The sequence below is a fragment of the Balaenoptera physalus genome (genome assembly GCF_965194825.1).
Source record: "Balaenoptera physalus genome assembly, chromosome: X".
Classification (NCBI taxonomy): domain Eukaryota; kingdom Metazoa; phylum Chordata; class Mammalia; order Artiodactyla; family Balaenopteridae; genus Balaenoptera; species Balaenoptera physalus.
This window is the reverse complement of record NC_138903.1, coordinates 5,149,372-5,164,950: the sequence shown is the minus strand read 5'-3', so window position 1 is coordinate 5,164,950 and position 15,579 is coordinate 5,149,372. Positions and strand designations below refer to the sequence as shown.

At 39.2% G+C, this 15,579-nt stretch overlaps 1 protein-coding gene across 1 annotated transcript in view; it reads right to left on the bottom strand.

The window, feature by feature from the left end:
* Positions 1-768: 768 nt before the first annotated feature.
* Positions 769-15,579, bottom strand: part of LOC309652441 (steryl-sulfatase-like) — a 344,513-nt gene continuing 329,702 nt past the window's right edge. Inside the window, exon 10 of the mRNA XM_082446231.1 lies at positions 769-6,131. Coding sequence (XP_082302357.1) covers positions 6,100-6,131 — 32 coding nt within the window. The 3' untranslated portion in view covers positions 769-6,099. The remainder of the gene's footprint in view (positions 6,132-15,579) is intronic.

Genomic DNA, 15,579 nt, shown 5'->3' with positions numbered 1-15,579 from the left:
CAAATTCCACTTGCAAATCGGGGTCCTGATTTCTATCAGCCCCCCCATCCATTCACCTTGCAACGTCCAAGAAAATGTCTCTCAGAGATGGAATGTAATGTTTTCCCTAATTAATGTAATTCTTAAAAAAAAAAAAAAAAAAAGTTTGTGCTTTCAGACAACTATTCTTTGTGTGTAAATGTGTAAATTCCAGAGTTCTGAATACGTACACGAAAGTATTGGTTTTATATATGCACATCGGTCTGTTATTGCCAGCACCATACAACTCAGCCCATAATTGTTGCTCCTATTTATTGGGCATGAGTATGCGTTCTGGTTCCAGAGGGAATTACAGCAGCTGGTGGGCATTGCCTACGCTTCATATTTCTTTCTGTATCTCTCCAGTACTGAGCGAGTTGGAGGTACTCTATTATCATGGGTGGGGGAGCACTTGGGCTAGTTTGGAGGCACAGAAAGAACCAGTTATCTTCAAAAAGGGGCATAAGAACAGTACAAGCGATCTGAATAGCAGTCCAGACTCCTAAGAGCCTCAGTTCAATGCACAACCATTTCCATTGTTGCCCTTGCTTTTTGGTGGTTCAACCCCAACCAAAGTCAAGTTTCCCTGACCAGAAAAGACCTCACTAAGTGCATTAAAGGATTCTGGCTGGCATCCCAGAGGAGCTGAGTTCACAGCCATGGTCTACACCTCCTTGCTTTATGGACCAAGTTCTCTGTTCTTTGACCCATCTCCCCAAATCCACCCCTGTCTTGCCCACAATTAAAAACAAGATTCAGAGTTAGCATCTCCCCACAACTGGGGCGTCTGGCAGCCGCTGGTGGGGGACTCTGACCCCCAAGGAGACGGGAGGAACCCTAAAATGAAACGGTAGGACGTAGGGGGACTGAGAGGGGAGGAGAAGTGGAGGCCAGAAAGGATCGGTGCCCCTGAGGGCGGGGAGATCAGGAGAGGCAGGCAGGAGGACCCCTCCAGGAGGGGCAGGAGAGGAGCGGAGGGTGATCGCGTGGCCCACTCGGGCTGGGGAGCCTGCTGAGCTCCCAGGACGCTTCTCCCCATCCAAAGCCCCATCCAGGCCGCCTGGGTCCTGGGGGCATAGGAGGGAGGCTGGGGAGATCAGGAGAGGCAGGCAGGAGGGACCCTCCAGAAGGAGCACGAGAGGAGCAGAGGGCGTTTGCCCCACCCTCTTGGGCACTGGGAGCCTGCTGAGCTCTCAGGTCGGTCCCCTGTCCTCCAAGGCCACCCCCTCCCCCCCCCCCCCGCTGCATTGGTCCTGGGGGCACAGGAGGGAGGCCAGGGAGATCAACACAAATTGGAAAAGAAAAAGTAAAACTGTCACTATTTGCCAATGACATACACTATACATAGAAAACCCTAAAGATGCCACCAGAAAACTACTAGAGCTAATCAATGAATTTGGTAAGGTTGCAGGATACAAAATTAATGCACAGAAATCTCTGGCATTCTTACACACCAACAGTGAAAAATCAGAAAGAGAAATTAAGGAAACACTCCCATTTACCATTGCAACAAAAAGAATAAAATACCTAGGAATAACCTGCCTAAGGAGGCAAAAGACTTGTACTCAGAAAACTATAAAACACTGATGAAAGAAATCAAAGATGACATAAACAGATGGAGAAATATGCCATGTTCTTGGATTGGAAGAATCCATATTGTGAAAATGACTATACTACCCAAAACAATCTACAGATTCAGTGCAATCCCTATCAAACTACCAATGGCATTCTTCACAGAATTAGAACAAAAAATCTTACAATCTGTACGGAAACACAAAAGACCCCGAATAGCCAAAGCAATCTTGAGAAAGAAAAACGAAGCTGGAGGAATCAGAATCCCTGACTTCAGACTATACTACAAAGCTACAGTCATCAAAACAGTATGGTACTGGCACAAAAACAGACGCATAGATCAATAGAACAGGATAGAGAGCCCAGAGATAAACCCACGCACCTATGGTCACCTTATCTTTGATAAAGGAGGCAAGAACATACAATGGAGAAAAGACAGCCTCTTCAATAAGTGGTGCTGGGGAAACTGGACAGCTACATGTAAAAGAATGAAATTAGAACACTCCCTAACACCATACACAAAAATAAACTCAAAATGGATTAAAGACCTAAATGTAAGGCCAGACACTATAAAACTCTTAGAGGAAAACACAGGCAGAACACTCTAGGACATAAATCACAGCAAGATCTTTTTTGACCCATGTCCTAGAGTAATGGAAATAAAAACAAAAATAAACAAATGGGACTTAATTAAACGTAGAAGCTTTTGCACAGCAAAGGAAACCATAAACAAGACGGAAAGACAACCCTCAGAATGGGAAAAAATATTTGCAAATGAAGCAACTGACAAAGGATTAATCTCCAAAATTTACAAGCAGCTCATGCAGCTCAATGTCAAAAAAACAAACAACGCAACCAAAAATGGGCAGAAGACCTAAATAGACATTTCACCAAAGAAGACATACAGATGGCCAAGAGACACACGAAAAGCTACTCAACATCACTAATTATTAGAGAAATGCAAATCAAAACTACAATGAGGTATCACCTCATTCCAGTCAGAATGGCCATTATCAAAAAAGCTAAGAAACAATAAATGCTGGAGGGGGTGTGGAGAAAAGGGAACCCTCTTGCACTGTTGGTGGGAATGTAAATTGATACAGTCACTATGGAGAACAGTATGGAGGTTCCTTAAAAAACTAAAAGTAGAATTACCATATGACCCAGCAATCCCACTACTGGGCATATACTCTGAGAAAACCATAATTCACAAAGAGTCATGTACCACAGTGTTCACTGTAGCTCTATTTACAATAGCCAGGACATGGAAGTAACTTAAATGTCCATCAACAGATGAATGGATGATGAAGATGTGGCACATATATACAATGGAATACTACTCAGCCATAAAGGAATGAAATTGGGTCATTTGTAGTGAGGTGGATGGACCTAGAGTCTGTCATACAGAGTGAAGTAAGTCAGAAAGAGAAAAACAAAAACCATATGCTAACACATATATATGGAATCTAAAAAAAAAAAGGTTCTGATGAACCTAGGGGCAGAACAGGAATAAAGACACAGGTGTAGAGAATGGACTTGAGGACACGGGGAGGGGGAAGGCTAAGCTGGGACAAAGTGAGAGAGTAGCACTGACATATATACACTACCAAACATAAAACCGATAGCTAGTGGGAAGAAGCTGCATAGCACAGGGAGATCAGCTCGGTGCTTTGCAATGAACTAAAGGGATGGGATAGGGAGGATGGGAGGGAGACGCAAGAGGGAGGAGGTATGGGGACATGTGTATGCATATAGCTGATTCGCTTTGTTGTGCAACGAAACTAACACGGTATTGTGAAGCAATTATACTCCAATAAAAACCTATTAAAAAAATTTTTTTTTGCATGAGACACAAATGCTCTGTAAATAAGCACTTACTTCTTTTACTTCACCCTAACCCAGCCCTGTTCCCAGCCCACCCAATAAATAGCCTGTCACAAGCTCTAGCAATCCCTCCAAAATTTTCCAGCACATTTAGAAAGAAATTCAACACACCAAGAAAATACTCCTTTTTTTTTTAAAGAAAATACTGTAAACATGAAACATATATCACAGTGTACGTCAATGATGTATTTTCCCCCAAAGAATTTTGGAGTTTAAATCAAAATTAACTAAATTAAAATCTGTGCAAGAGGGAGGGGATATGTGGATATATGTATACATATAGCTGATTCACTTTGTTATACAGCAGAACCTAACACACCATTGTAAAGCAATCATATTCCAATAAAGATGTTAAAAAAAAAGGTTATAATCCTACCAAAAAAGAAGTCTGAATAAGTATTTTTACAAGGATCTGCTTTGAATAACCAATTATAGTAGAACTCAGAAAAGCAGGCTTTATGCCCGAGGTCTGCTGAGGAAGTGGTTTACATACCCAGATGGGAGAAATTCTCATCTGAGAGTAATGCACGTGAAGAAGCGGAATTCTGTCTTCTGGTTACCTATTTTAATGCCTGATAATCTTCAAACTTAGGGCAACCAAAGTGTACCAGGAATCTCAGGTTGCACCGGTTTTTGTTAACATTGATAATGTTGAGATTTTGCAAACTGTCTAACCTAAAGCTGACCAAGACGAACACTGCTGAACAGCTTCTGATGTGTCCTTGATTTCATGTTTTCTTTGCTTCCATATACGTATAAATGGATCTCTCCTGCTGTCACTAAACAGCAGCTCTTCTTATTCACATGATCATGCCTACAGCTCTTATTAACTCCTTCTCTAAACCTTACAGTGTTTATCCTCTTTAGGGAATAATTACTGTTTCACATGTGTGTGCTCTGATGCTCCCGTTTTAAAGCACTTTGTGAATTAAAAGGTTTAGTGCTTAGACAGCCAACTTATCCCCGTTTTAAAATAAAGTGTTTAAGTGTTTACTGCAATATTAGTATATGATCTTTAAATGTTGCTGTTTATTTTTAAATTGAGAAACCAGAACGCAGAATTAAAAACCATGAATTACAATATTTCTGTTCTCTCTCAGCCTGGTTAATGCACAAATCATTCTCTTAGGAATTGAACTGGATTTTAAAAATCCACTCTGTGTGAGAATTTCACAGATTTTTAACAGAAGGTAAAAGTGAATTTTTTTTCTTCTTGGCAGTTGAAAGGAATATAAAACAACAGATTGACTTTCTGGCCATGATTCTCAGGATGAGAAAAAACAGAGTCACATATTGTAGATGAGAAGGAAAAAAAAAACAAATCTCATGAATCATATGTAATATTCAAATGCTAAAGTACTGAGACTTCATCTCTGGAAAATATATAGTAAGCGAAAGTTGTACATTTGATGTTCATCAACCTCTTTTCTGCTCCTAGCCCAGTAAACCCTTTATGTGGAATATCCCATAACTTCTATGTGTTTTAATAAGGTATCTCCCCATGTTTTATTTGGTTAAATCAGATGAATATTCTGAGCTGACTCAGAAGAGTAGCTCCAGGCTAGAGTTTACGTCTGGGCTGTAGAGCCCTGTTTGGATGCATCCTACACTTCCTTGCAATGATAGATATTCTGTGCATATTTAGAAATACACATTCATGCTTGCATTGTTCTTAGTACCAGAGAAGTTATCTGATTTGCTTCTCAGTGGGCGTTTGTTGGTCAGGCTTTCTCTTTGCTAAGCCTCTGTTTTGCTTTATTCTAGAGTATAACTCTCTGTCTCATGGTCAGCTCTTTGTGCACTAGGACCTACCCTGCGTGCATTTATTTACACATCTCTGTATCCAAGACAAACCACACTGCAAATAATGACCATTATAAGGTTTAAGTGCTTATATAGCCACCTTATCCTGGCTTTAAAATAAAGTGTTAAAGTGTTTACTGTAATCTTAGTATACGGTCTTTAAACGTTGCTATTTATTTTTAAATTGAGAAACACAGAATGCTAAATTAAAAACCATTTTAATGGTTTTGCGCCCATTTGAAAGTTTCTCTGGGCCAGGAGTATGGTGGTTGGTGATAACCAATCTTGTTCAATCCCGTCCCATGGCTTCTGACGTTACTAAACGTCACCCCTTCTTATTCACATGGTCATGCCTACAGCTCATATTAACTCCTTCTCTAAATCTCACAATGTTTACGGTCTTTAGGGCTTAACACACATGCCATGTGAGGGTAACTGCTAACAGCCCACAGCACGGGGCAGGTTTATCAGCAGAACACATTTCATGGGGGTACTCCAGGCAACAGCTTCCCCGATGATGACATTAGCGAAACGTATATACCTTTACGAGGACTCATTGAGTCTCGTAGGTCACTGAGAATGGCCCCTTGGTATCTGGGTGTCCTCAGCTATTTCCAAGCTAATGCTGTCCCTCCCAGCAAGTGCCCTGCTGCCTGAACTGAGCTTCTAGGGACCTATAGTCTCGGGTGGGAAATAAGGACAATTTGGAGAAAAACAGAAGCTTCCTACCTTTTCTGTTTTCCAATCTGTTTTGGACTTGGCCAGTGAGGGATGGATGATTCTCAGTGCACAGATGAAAGACACACACTTTGTCCTTAGGGTCTAGGGCCCCTGTCTTCTGTCCCCATAAGTTCCTACAAGGACAAACAATAGAAAACACATTCCCATAGAGAACACAGTAAAGATTCCAATCCCACTGTCCTTGTTTCTTTTTGTATTTCCTTATTTTTTCCCAATATCTCCTTGTAGTTTTTATTTTCTTGTTTTGAGCAATATTGTTAGTTGCATACAAGTTCAGAATTTTTAATCTTTTCCTGGTGGATAAACTGTCTTTTTTGTGTGTGTGTTATGCATTATCCTTCTTTGTCTCTATTAATATTTGCCTTAAAATCTCTTTTCAATTTTTTTTTAACTGAAGTATAGTTGATTTACAACGTTGTGCTAATTTCTGCTGTACAGCAAAGTGATTCAGTTATACATATATATGCATTCTTTTTTATATTCTTTTCCATTATGGTTTATCCCAGGAGACTAGATATAGCACCCTGTGCTCTACAGTAGGACCTTATTGTTTATCCATTCTATATATAATAGTTTGCATATGCTAATCCCTAACTCCCAATCCATCCCTCTCCCTCCCCCCAAAATCTCTTTTCTGAGAGTGATAATGATCATCTAAAATATCATTTTCCATCATTTCAGCTTTATATTCTAATCTTTCGGATATATATCTCACGCACACACACACAAAGCATGTATGTACATTTTAAATTCCATTAGAATAATCTATACTTTTGGATTAGATAGGGCGGCTTATTTATTAATATAGTCACAATAGTCAATAAAACTCCACTTTCATAGAGTTACTTTTTTTTTTTTTAATTAAATGAATTGGGTGTGGGATGAGAATGTCACTCAGGGCTTAAATATGTTTCAGGCAAGTGTGCATAGCCTGTAATCCAGGCTTCAGAAAAGGGCCAATAACTATCCCGCTGCTGACTGTGGTCTTCCCTCACCGGGTAGTGGTAATCACTCCAGATTAAATAACAGTGCTGGAAGTTCTGGGTCTAGTGATTGGCTGGGTCAGTCACTGATTCCAGGAATGACGGAATTGATTGGTGCCTATGTGATAAGTTCAGTTTGGGATGATTCGGGCCAGGAGAATATTAGAACCTATGCATAATTTCCTGTTGTCTTACCATCCCCAAACATTCTCCATAAAAACTTATGTCCTAAAAATGTGTTATGTATTTATGTTTTGATAAATTATCATTAATAAAAATGCAATGATAGCTCAATCAGAAGTGTTAACATGAGAGTCACTATCGTTTTAGGAATTAGGAAAAGGTAATTTTCAGTTTAGATACATATGTGAAGATAGAAGGGGACTGATATAACTAATACATTTTCAAAAACATCTATCATGTTGAGGTTAAAATTCTTTGGCAAGGATGAAATATAAATATTAATTTAAGCAGGAAAGAATAATAATGTAAAATGTCCTACTGTTATAGGAGAGTTTGGTCATATACTTTTAAGTGGAAAATACAGTTGATTCTTGAACAATATGAGGGTTGGGGGGCCCACCCCCAAACGGTTGAAAATCTGTATAAAGATCCATATATATTTATTTCATATATGACAGCCCATATCTGTGGTTTCACATCCATGGATTCAACCAACAATGGATTCTGTAAGACTGTAGCATGTATTTATTGAAAATAATCCATGTATAAGTGAACGCTGGCAGTTCAAATCCATGTTGTTCAAGGGTCAACTGTAGTTTTCAAATCACCATGATACAAAGATAAAATTGGATACATTTATAAGAGCAATGTAAGAGTTTTAATGTGTCAGATTTATATACAACTGAAAACTATATTATTTTCAAATATTTAAATTCATAATGAAGGACTTTAAATTCTAATTAAAAAGTATCATGCTGAAGAATGAAATAATATTTCAGACTAATATCAGCTGTCAATATTGATGCTTAAATACTAAACAAAATATTATCAAAAAGAATCTAACACTACATTGAAAAGATGCCACGACCAAGTGGAATTCATTCAAAGAATGCAAGCAAGGACACAAAATATTTCCACGGCTATTCAAAATTATGCTGGAGATGTTTGCTAATGCAAAGAGACAAAATAAACAAACTAGAGGCATAAGGATTAGAAAAACAAGTAAATCCCAATTGTTTTGCAGATGATACCTGGAAATTTTAGAAAATCAATGATATAACTAATCCAAACAATAAAATAATTGAGTAAATTAGCTATAAAAATTAACATAAAAGTCATTCACACATGCCCAAAGTAGTTAATATTAGAGAAAACTCTATGTACAAAAACACCTAAGAAGTTAATATGTCTAGGAATCAACTTAAAAAGAAATGTACCAAAAGCAATCTATAATAGAAAATTGCAAAAACCTCCTGAAAGAGGAACACATTGACGACAGATGTCAATTCTAGTTAATTTATAAAATTAATGTTATCACAGTAAAAAAAATCATAAACCGTCTTAGGGAGTTAGATTAGCTGACAAGGAAATTTATGTGGAATAACCAGCATGTGAGGACATCCAGAAAAACCCTTGGTGAGGTGTGAAAAATGTGATAAAGGATCTATAGTGAAATGTGTCATAGGCACATGAACAGACAACAGGACTAGAGAAACAGAACTAAACATCTAGAACTAGACACACAAACATAAGGAAGTTCAGTGCCTGATAAAAGGGTCATCACAAACCACTGGGCAAACATGAACTATTTTTAATAAAAGGTGATGGGGCAACTGAGTAACCATTTGGAAAACGGGACATTTAGATCCATCTCCTTCCTACACACAGATGAACTTCAAATGAATCAGGTATCTAAGCATACGTGCATCTCTACACATGCCTAAGTGCATTCACACCTACATCCATACAAACACACAAGTTCTGGAGGAAAAGTGAACTAATTCTCCCATAAACTTGGTGTGGGGTAACATTTTCTAAACATCACTCAAAATCCAAATACAACCAAAGGTTGATACATTTGACTATATAATTTTAGAAATATATATTTGCAGGACAGACACACACAAAATGCCATTAAGTCATAAGAAATCAGGCAAACTGAGGATAAATATTTGCAACATAACAGATAAAGGGCAAATATTCTTAATACTTAAAGAACTGTGAAAATCAATGGAAAGCAAAGTTAAAAACAATTCATAGAGAACAAGTCCAAACAAACTGATTGTACAAATGAGCAAAACATGAAATACACTTAGACACCATCCCTCACCTATCATATTGGGGGAAAAAACTTAAAAGTTTGGGAACACACAGGCTTTGAGAGACCCCTGTAGAGTCTTGGTTGGGATGCAAACTGAGACAACTCTTCTGGGGGGAAAATCAGGTATATGTGTGTGTATATGTGTGCTTTCATAAATGTGAATATAAGAATACATATATATTTACTTAATTCCCAGGAACCCCTACTTTTAAGAGCTGGAACCAAGATGGCGAAGCGTCATCAGCCTCAGCCCAAGAAAAGCAGTTGGTAACAGAGTCAATCCAGGGCACACAGTGGATGACCGAGTCAGTCCAGGGCAAACAGCTGACGATGGAGACTGACTGAAATATCCTGAGAGGAGGGAAAACAGCCTATGAACACATCACTGCAAGGTAAATAGTTGATAATGAGACAGCAGGAAATGAGGGCTCCCCTGAGTCTGTGGAAAACAAATGATGACCCAGTTACTCCAAGGAAAACAGTTAATGACACCATTCCAGGGAAAAGAGTCAATAACCGAATCTGTCCAGGGGTACATAGTTGATGAATGAGTCAGCCCAGGGGAAAATAGTTGATGACTGAGTCAGTCCAGGGAAAAGAGTCAATAACTGAGTCAGTCCAGGGGTAAGTAGTCAATGACCGAGTCAGTCCAGGGAAAAATAGTCAATGACCGACTCAGTCCAGGGAAAAGGGTCAATAACCGAGTCAGTCCTGGGGTTAGTAGTCAATGACAGAGTCAGTCCAGGGAAAAATAGTCGATGACCAAGTCAGTCCAGGAAAAAGAGTCAATAACCGAGTCAGTCCTGGGGTTAGTAGTCAATGACAGAGTCAGTCCAGGGAAAAATAGTCAATGACCGACTCAGTCCAGGGAAAAGGGTCAATAACCGAGCCAGTCCAGTGGTAAGTAGTCAATGACCGAGTCAGTCCAGGGAAAAATAGTCAATGACCGAGTCAGTCCAGGGAAAAGTATCAATAACTGAGTCGGTCCAGGGGTAAGTAGTCAATGACAGAGTCAGTCCAGGGAAAAGGGTCAATAACCGAGTCGGTCCAGGGGTTAGTAGTCAATGACAGAGTCAGTCCAGGGGAAAGAGTCAATAACTGAGTCAGTCCAGGGGTAAGTAGTCAATGACCGAGTCAGCCCAGTGAAAAAGAGTCTATGACCGAGTCAGCCCAGGGAGAAACAGTCGATGACTGAGTTAGTCCAGGGAAAAAAGCCAATGACCAAGTCAGTCCAGGAGTAAATAGTCAGTGACCAAGTTAACTCAGGGAGAAACAGCTGATGACTAAATCAATCCAGGGAAAAGAGTCAATGACCAACTCAACCCAGGGATGACACTTGACGACAAAATAAAAATTCCCCCTATACAGGATAACAATAAATGATAGCATCATTCCAAAAAAACAAACTAAAAAAGGATAGAAAACAGTTGAAGAAATGACAATATTTCTCTCAGTCCAGGGAAGACAACTGACAAAGGAATCACTGCAGGGAACATAGTCCATGACCGAGTCAGGCAAGGAAAAAGAGTCGATAACTGAGTCAGCCCAGGGATAAATAATCAATGACTGAATCAGCTGAGGGACCAGAGTCAAGATGGCGTTGGTCCAGGGGACACAATCATGACCACATGACAGTGTGATTCCTCACCCCAGGGAAAACAGTCGATGGCTGAGTCACTGCAGAGAAAATTGTTGTCTGGATGGCAGGTAGTGATTGCCTCAGTCCAGGGAAACCAGGTACCACCGAGATAGGTCAGTATTAAGGATGTCATTGATGAGGACAAAAGAGCACACAGGTGTATGGACCAAACCCCATCCGGATCTACAGCACAGGCCTCCCAGACGGTCCCCTCCTGTCAACTTTCAGTCCAGCTCTATGCGCACCACAACCAAGCCCATGCTGAGCTCACACTTTCTCCAACAAACATTTGTCTTGCCTGTTCCAGAACCTCACAAGGATGGAACCCTACAGTGGATAGTCATTTGGCCAAGCTCCTTTCATTCCACCCCACATTTTCCATAGAATTTTCTTTTCTTTCTTTCTTTCCTTTCTTTCTTTCCTTCCTTCCTTTTCTTTCTTTTCTTTCTTTCTCTTTCTTTCTTTCTTTTTCTTTCTTCTATGCTGGGTCTTCATTGCTGCACGCAGGCTTTCTTTAGTTGTGGCAAGCAGGGGCTACTCTTCCTTGTGGTGCGTGGGCTTCTCATTGCAGTGGCTTCTCTTGTTGCGGAGCATGGGCTCCAGGCACGCAGGCTTCAGTAGTTGTGGCTCGCGGGTTCTAGAGCGCAGGCTAAGTAGTTGTGGCGCACGGGCTTAGTTGCTCCGCGGTGTGTGGGATCTTCCCAGACCAGGGCTCGAACCCGTGTCCCCTGCATTGGCAGGTGGGTTCTCAACCACTGCACCACCAGGGAAGTCCCAAGTCTTTTGTCTTTTAAAACACTGTACTGTGGCGTCTTTATCATCAAGGTGTAAGTCTTCTTCATAGACTGTGAATTTCAGTCCTTTGTCAGATACTTGTTTTATGAATGTTTTCTCCCAGTCTCTGTCTTGTCTGTTGGCTTTGTCCTTGACACTGTTGATGAGCCCTGTGTACTCTGAGGTGTCTCCTCTCTGGCTGGTGTAGATGTGAATGGCTCCCATCCTTGGGTGAGTTCTGCTGGGTCTCTACTCTCAGTGTAGACACAGAAGCAGAGTTTTGACCCAGAGACCTCACTGCAGCTCTCGGAGCTCCCTCTGTGTGCTGGTCCCTCCTCCCCATGACTGTGCCTTGTAAATCCTGGCAATCTCAGCCTCCTCACACTTTGAACCCAGGTCTCTGTGACCTCAATTCAGCACAAATACCTGTTTAGCTTCCTCCTCCCTTGAGCCAAGGTCTAGAAACTGGCTTGGACAGGAAGCTGGGGCCAACTGACTGCTTACTTCGTTAGGTCCCTTGTCTCAAGGATCAAAGTCCTGTTGCCAGGTGTCCAAAGTCTGAACACCATTGTTTGTATCTTTCCAGCTCTCTAATTGATTACAGTGAGAAGGCAATTTCCTTAGCACTTAATCCTTCATGAGCAGATGCAGAAGTTTCCATAATTCCTTCATTAAGTTTCTCTTTCTGATACAAATGTGAATCATCTGTGCTAAAACCTACTAGTTTTAAATAAAGACGACCACTAGGATATGATCGTCTTCAAGAATGGGACATCCATCTTCCCCAATACGCAATAAACACGCATCTATGTAACTGGTGACTGTTCACTTGTCTTCTGTGTCACCACAGAGTTCAACTCACAGCCCGGCACTATCTGGATATTCAGGAAATACTGTTGAACTACTGAGAGCAATTTCAAGGCCATTAATTTACTTGTCACTAATCCAGCTTGGTTAAAAAACAAACAAACAAACAAACAAAAAGTCCTTTTACCCACATGCCCTTCCCCTGCCAACAAATCTGTGGTCTGCTGCATTTTGTTTAGTTACTCAAAACTCTTTTCTGCACTATGTAAAGTTGTAAATTTTCATTTCCTGTTTTTTTTTTTCCCTCTTTGCACTGACTCACAAATCCTTTTATTAGCATCCTTCACCTATCACTTCTCTATTTTGTACTATTTCATGCTAACGGCACAAATCACATGGCCAAGACCTCTTCAGAGGACAGGAAAATTTGTCTTTTTACTGAGGTTTTTGGGTATCAAATGACTTGAAGTACTGTCTCTCCTTTTTTTCCTTAAATGAATATGAATTCAATTGTCTGTGAATAACTTGTATTTATAGTTTCTTAAAATATAATTTATAGCTTGTTGTCTACAGAACTTAGGCTCAGAAGATGCTTCTTCTCGTCCAATGTAGCAATAAAGATGCTTTCAATTAACACTGGAAGACCCAAAACAAAATGACTTAAAAATAGGAAAAATGTATTAGCTTCATAACAAAAAGCTGGTAATAAGGTGACTCCAGAATCAATAAGTTAGTCTGTTCAATTTTCTTCTAATAGTATATATTTTTCATTATAAAACTCATCTGCAATTTGCTTATAAATGTGGTTGGACGTAGGAATGTAGTTTTTTTTTGTTTGTTTTTATTCCATTTAGATAGCAAATGATGACAGAGCCATTTATCAAAGAAATTAGTTTGTTGCTACTGAATTAAACTGTTGCCTTGATTACATACGTACTTAATCTGCATTAATTGTTATGTACCGAATGTCTGTGTATGTGTATGTATGTGTATATTCATACAGAGTAATCACTTACATTTAATTAATGTATTTATCCATTTCTTCACTAATATTAGCTATTTTAATTAACAGGGACTTTATGGTAAATTTTAATTTCTGATAAATTACACCAGCACCCACACACAAACACACAGCCATCATTGCACAAACACTATTCTGTTTTCACAATATCCTTGGCTATTACTGGAACGTGAAGACTATTTAATGCTTTTCCTCCTCTCCTTCCCATGCATTGGGATTTTACTGGTATGCATTCAATTTACATATTTGTGTTTTTATAAAATTAGATATTCAAATACAGGACAAAGGACTATGTCTACATATATTCAGGATTTATTCTGTACTTAACAAAATACATATAAATTCAGCTCTGTGAGCAAATCATTTTCAGCATTATTTTGAGTTGGTAAATTTTTCATTGTTTTCCTAAGGGATTATTAACAACTGCAGAAAAAAAAAATCTATTGATTTGTGTATTTAACTTGTATTGATGTTAATTTACCCTGATAGGATTGGCTTAATTCTAGTTTGTTTTTACTAGTCTCCAAATAGTCTGCAAATATAAATAATTTGTCTCCTGAGCTAATATTAAAATAAATTTTATTGTCGTCTTCTGTGTTTTATTATTGAAACTAAACAAAGAGAATTTAACAATAGTAATGAAAACTGATGTCACAGTTCTGTACCTAACTGGGATAGATATTTTCCAAAATCTCACTATTTGATTGATGATTATTATCTTAAGTAAATAAAATTTATCATATTTAAGCAGTTTGTTTTCCATATCTGTTTCACTTAGTTTTTTTTTTAATTTATTTATTTTTGTCTGTGTTGGGTCTTCGTTGATGCACAGGGGCTTTCTCTAGTTTTGGCGAGCGGGGGCTACTCTTCGTTGTGGTGCACAGGCTTCCCATTGTGGTAGCTTCTCTCCCTTTTTTTTTTTAAATTTAATTTAATTATTTTATTTTATTTATTTATTTTAACATCTTTATTGTAGTATAATTGCTTTACAATGGTGTGTTATAGTTTCTGCTTTATAACAAAGTGAATCAGCTATATGGGAGATGAATGTGGTGGCTTCTCTTATTGCAGAGCACAGGCTCTAGGCATGCGGGCTTCAGAAGTTGTGACACATGGGCTCAGTAGTTGTGGCTTGCAGGCTCTAGAGCTCAGGCTCAGTAGTTGTGGCGCACGGGCCTAGTTGCTCTGCGGCATGTGGGATCTTCCCGGCCCAGGGATCGAACCCATGTCCCCTGCATTAGCAGGCGGATTCTTAACCACTGCGCCACCAGGGAAGTCCACATTTTTTTCTCTTTTTTTTCTTTTTTTGGTAAGGACTATTTTATTTATCAAATATCTATGTAGTCACTTGGATTTTCCTCTTTCAATTTTTATTATCATTAATTGTATTGATATAATTTCTGAATTTGAAATTTTTTCATTCATGAAATAAATTTTACTTGATTATATTATTCTTTGGGGCTAGACCTATGTGATGTCTGCCACCATTTTACTTAGAATTTTTCACCTGTGTTCATAAAGGACTTATTCTATTTTGTAGTTTTAAATTATACCACCCAGTTTTTAAATTATTGCCATACATGAATGAAATGAATTTGGAAAACTTGCATATTTTCTACTGAAGGGAGCAGATTATGTCACCCCAAATCATGCCACTTTGACATAAGGATTGATTTGAGCTGAAGGCAACTGAGAAGGAGCAGATACAAGAAAAACTCTCTGTCCTCCACGATTTGCTTGAAAGCAAGACATAGATTTCCAGCTTTATGAGGAAGGACAAAATTAATCCCAGAGGCAACTATAGACTCCATCAGCCCAGAGAAGGCACCAGAAGAATCTATATAACAAATTCTACTCACTAGCCTTGACCTCCACCCTTGGAAGCCTAATACTGCTTTCCTTCTTCCTGCCATTTCTCCACAAATTCATTGTTCTTTGCTGAAGATGCTCTACAAGCTGGACTTCTAAGCCACTTGGAGGAGTTACACATTTCCCCTGCGCATCTTCCTTGTATACAAGAGGTAGACGTGTTAAGAAACTCATGTTGTCGTTT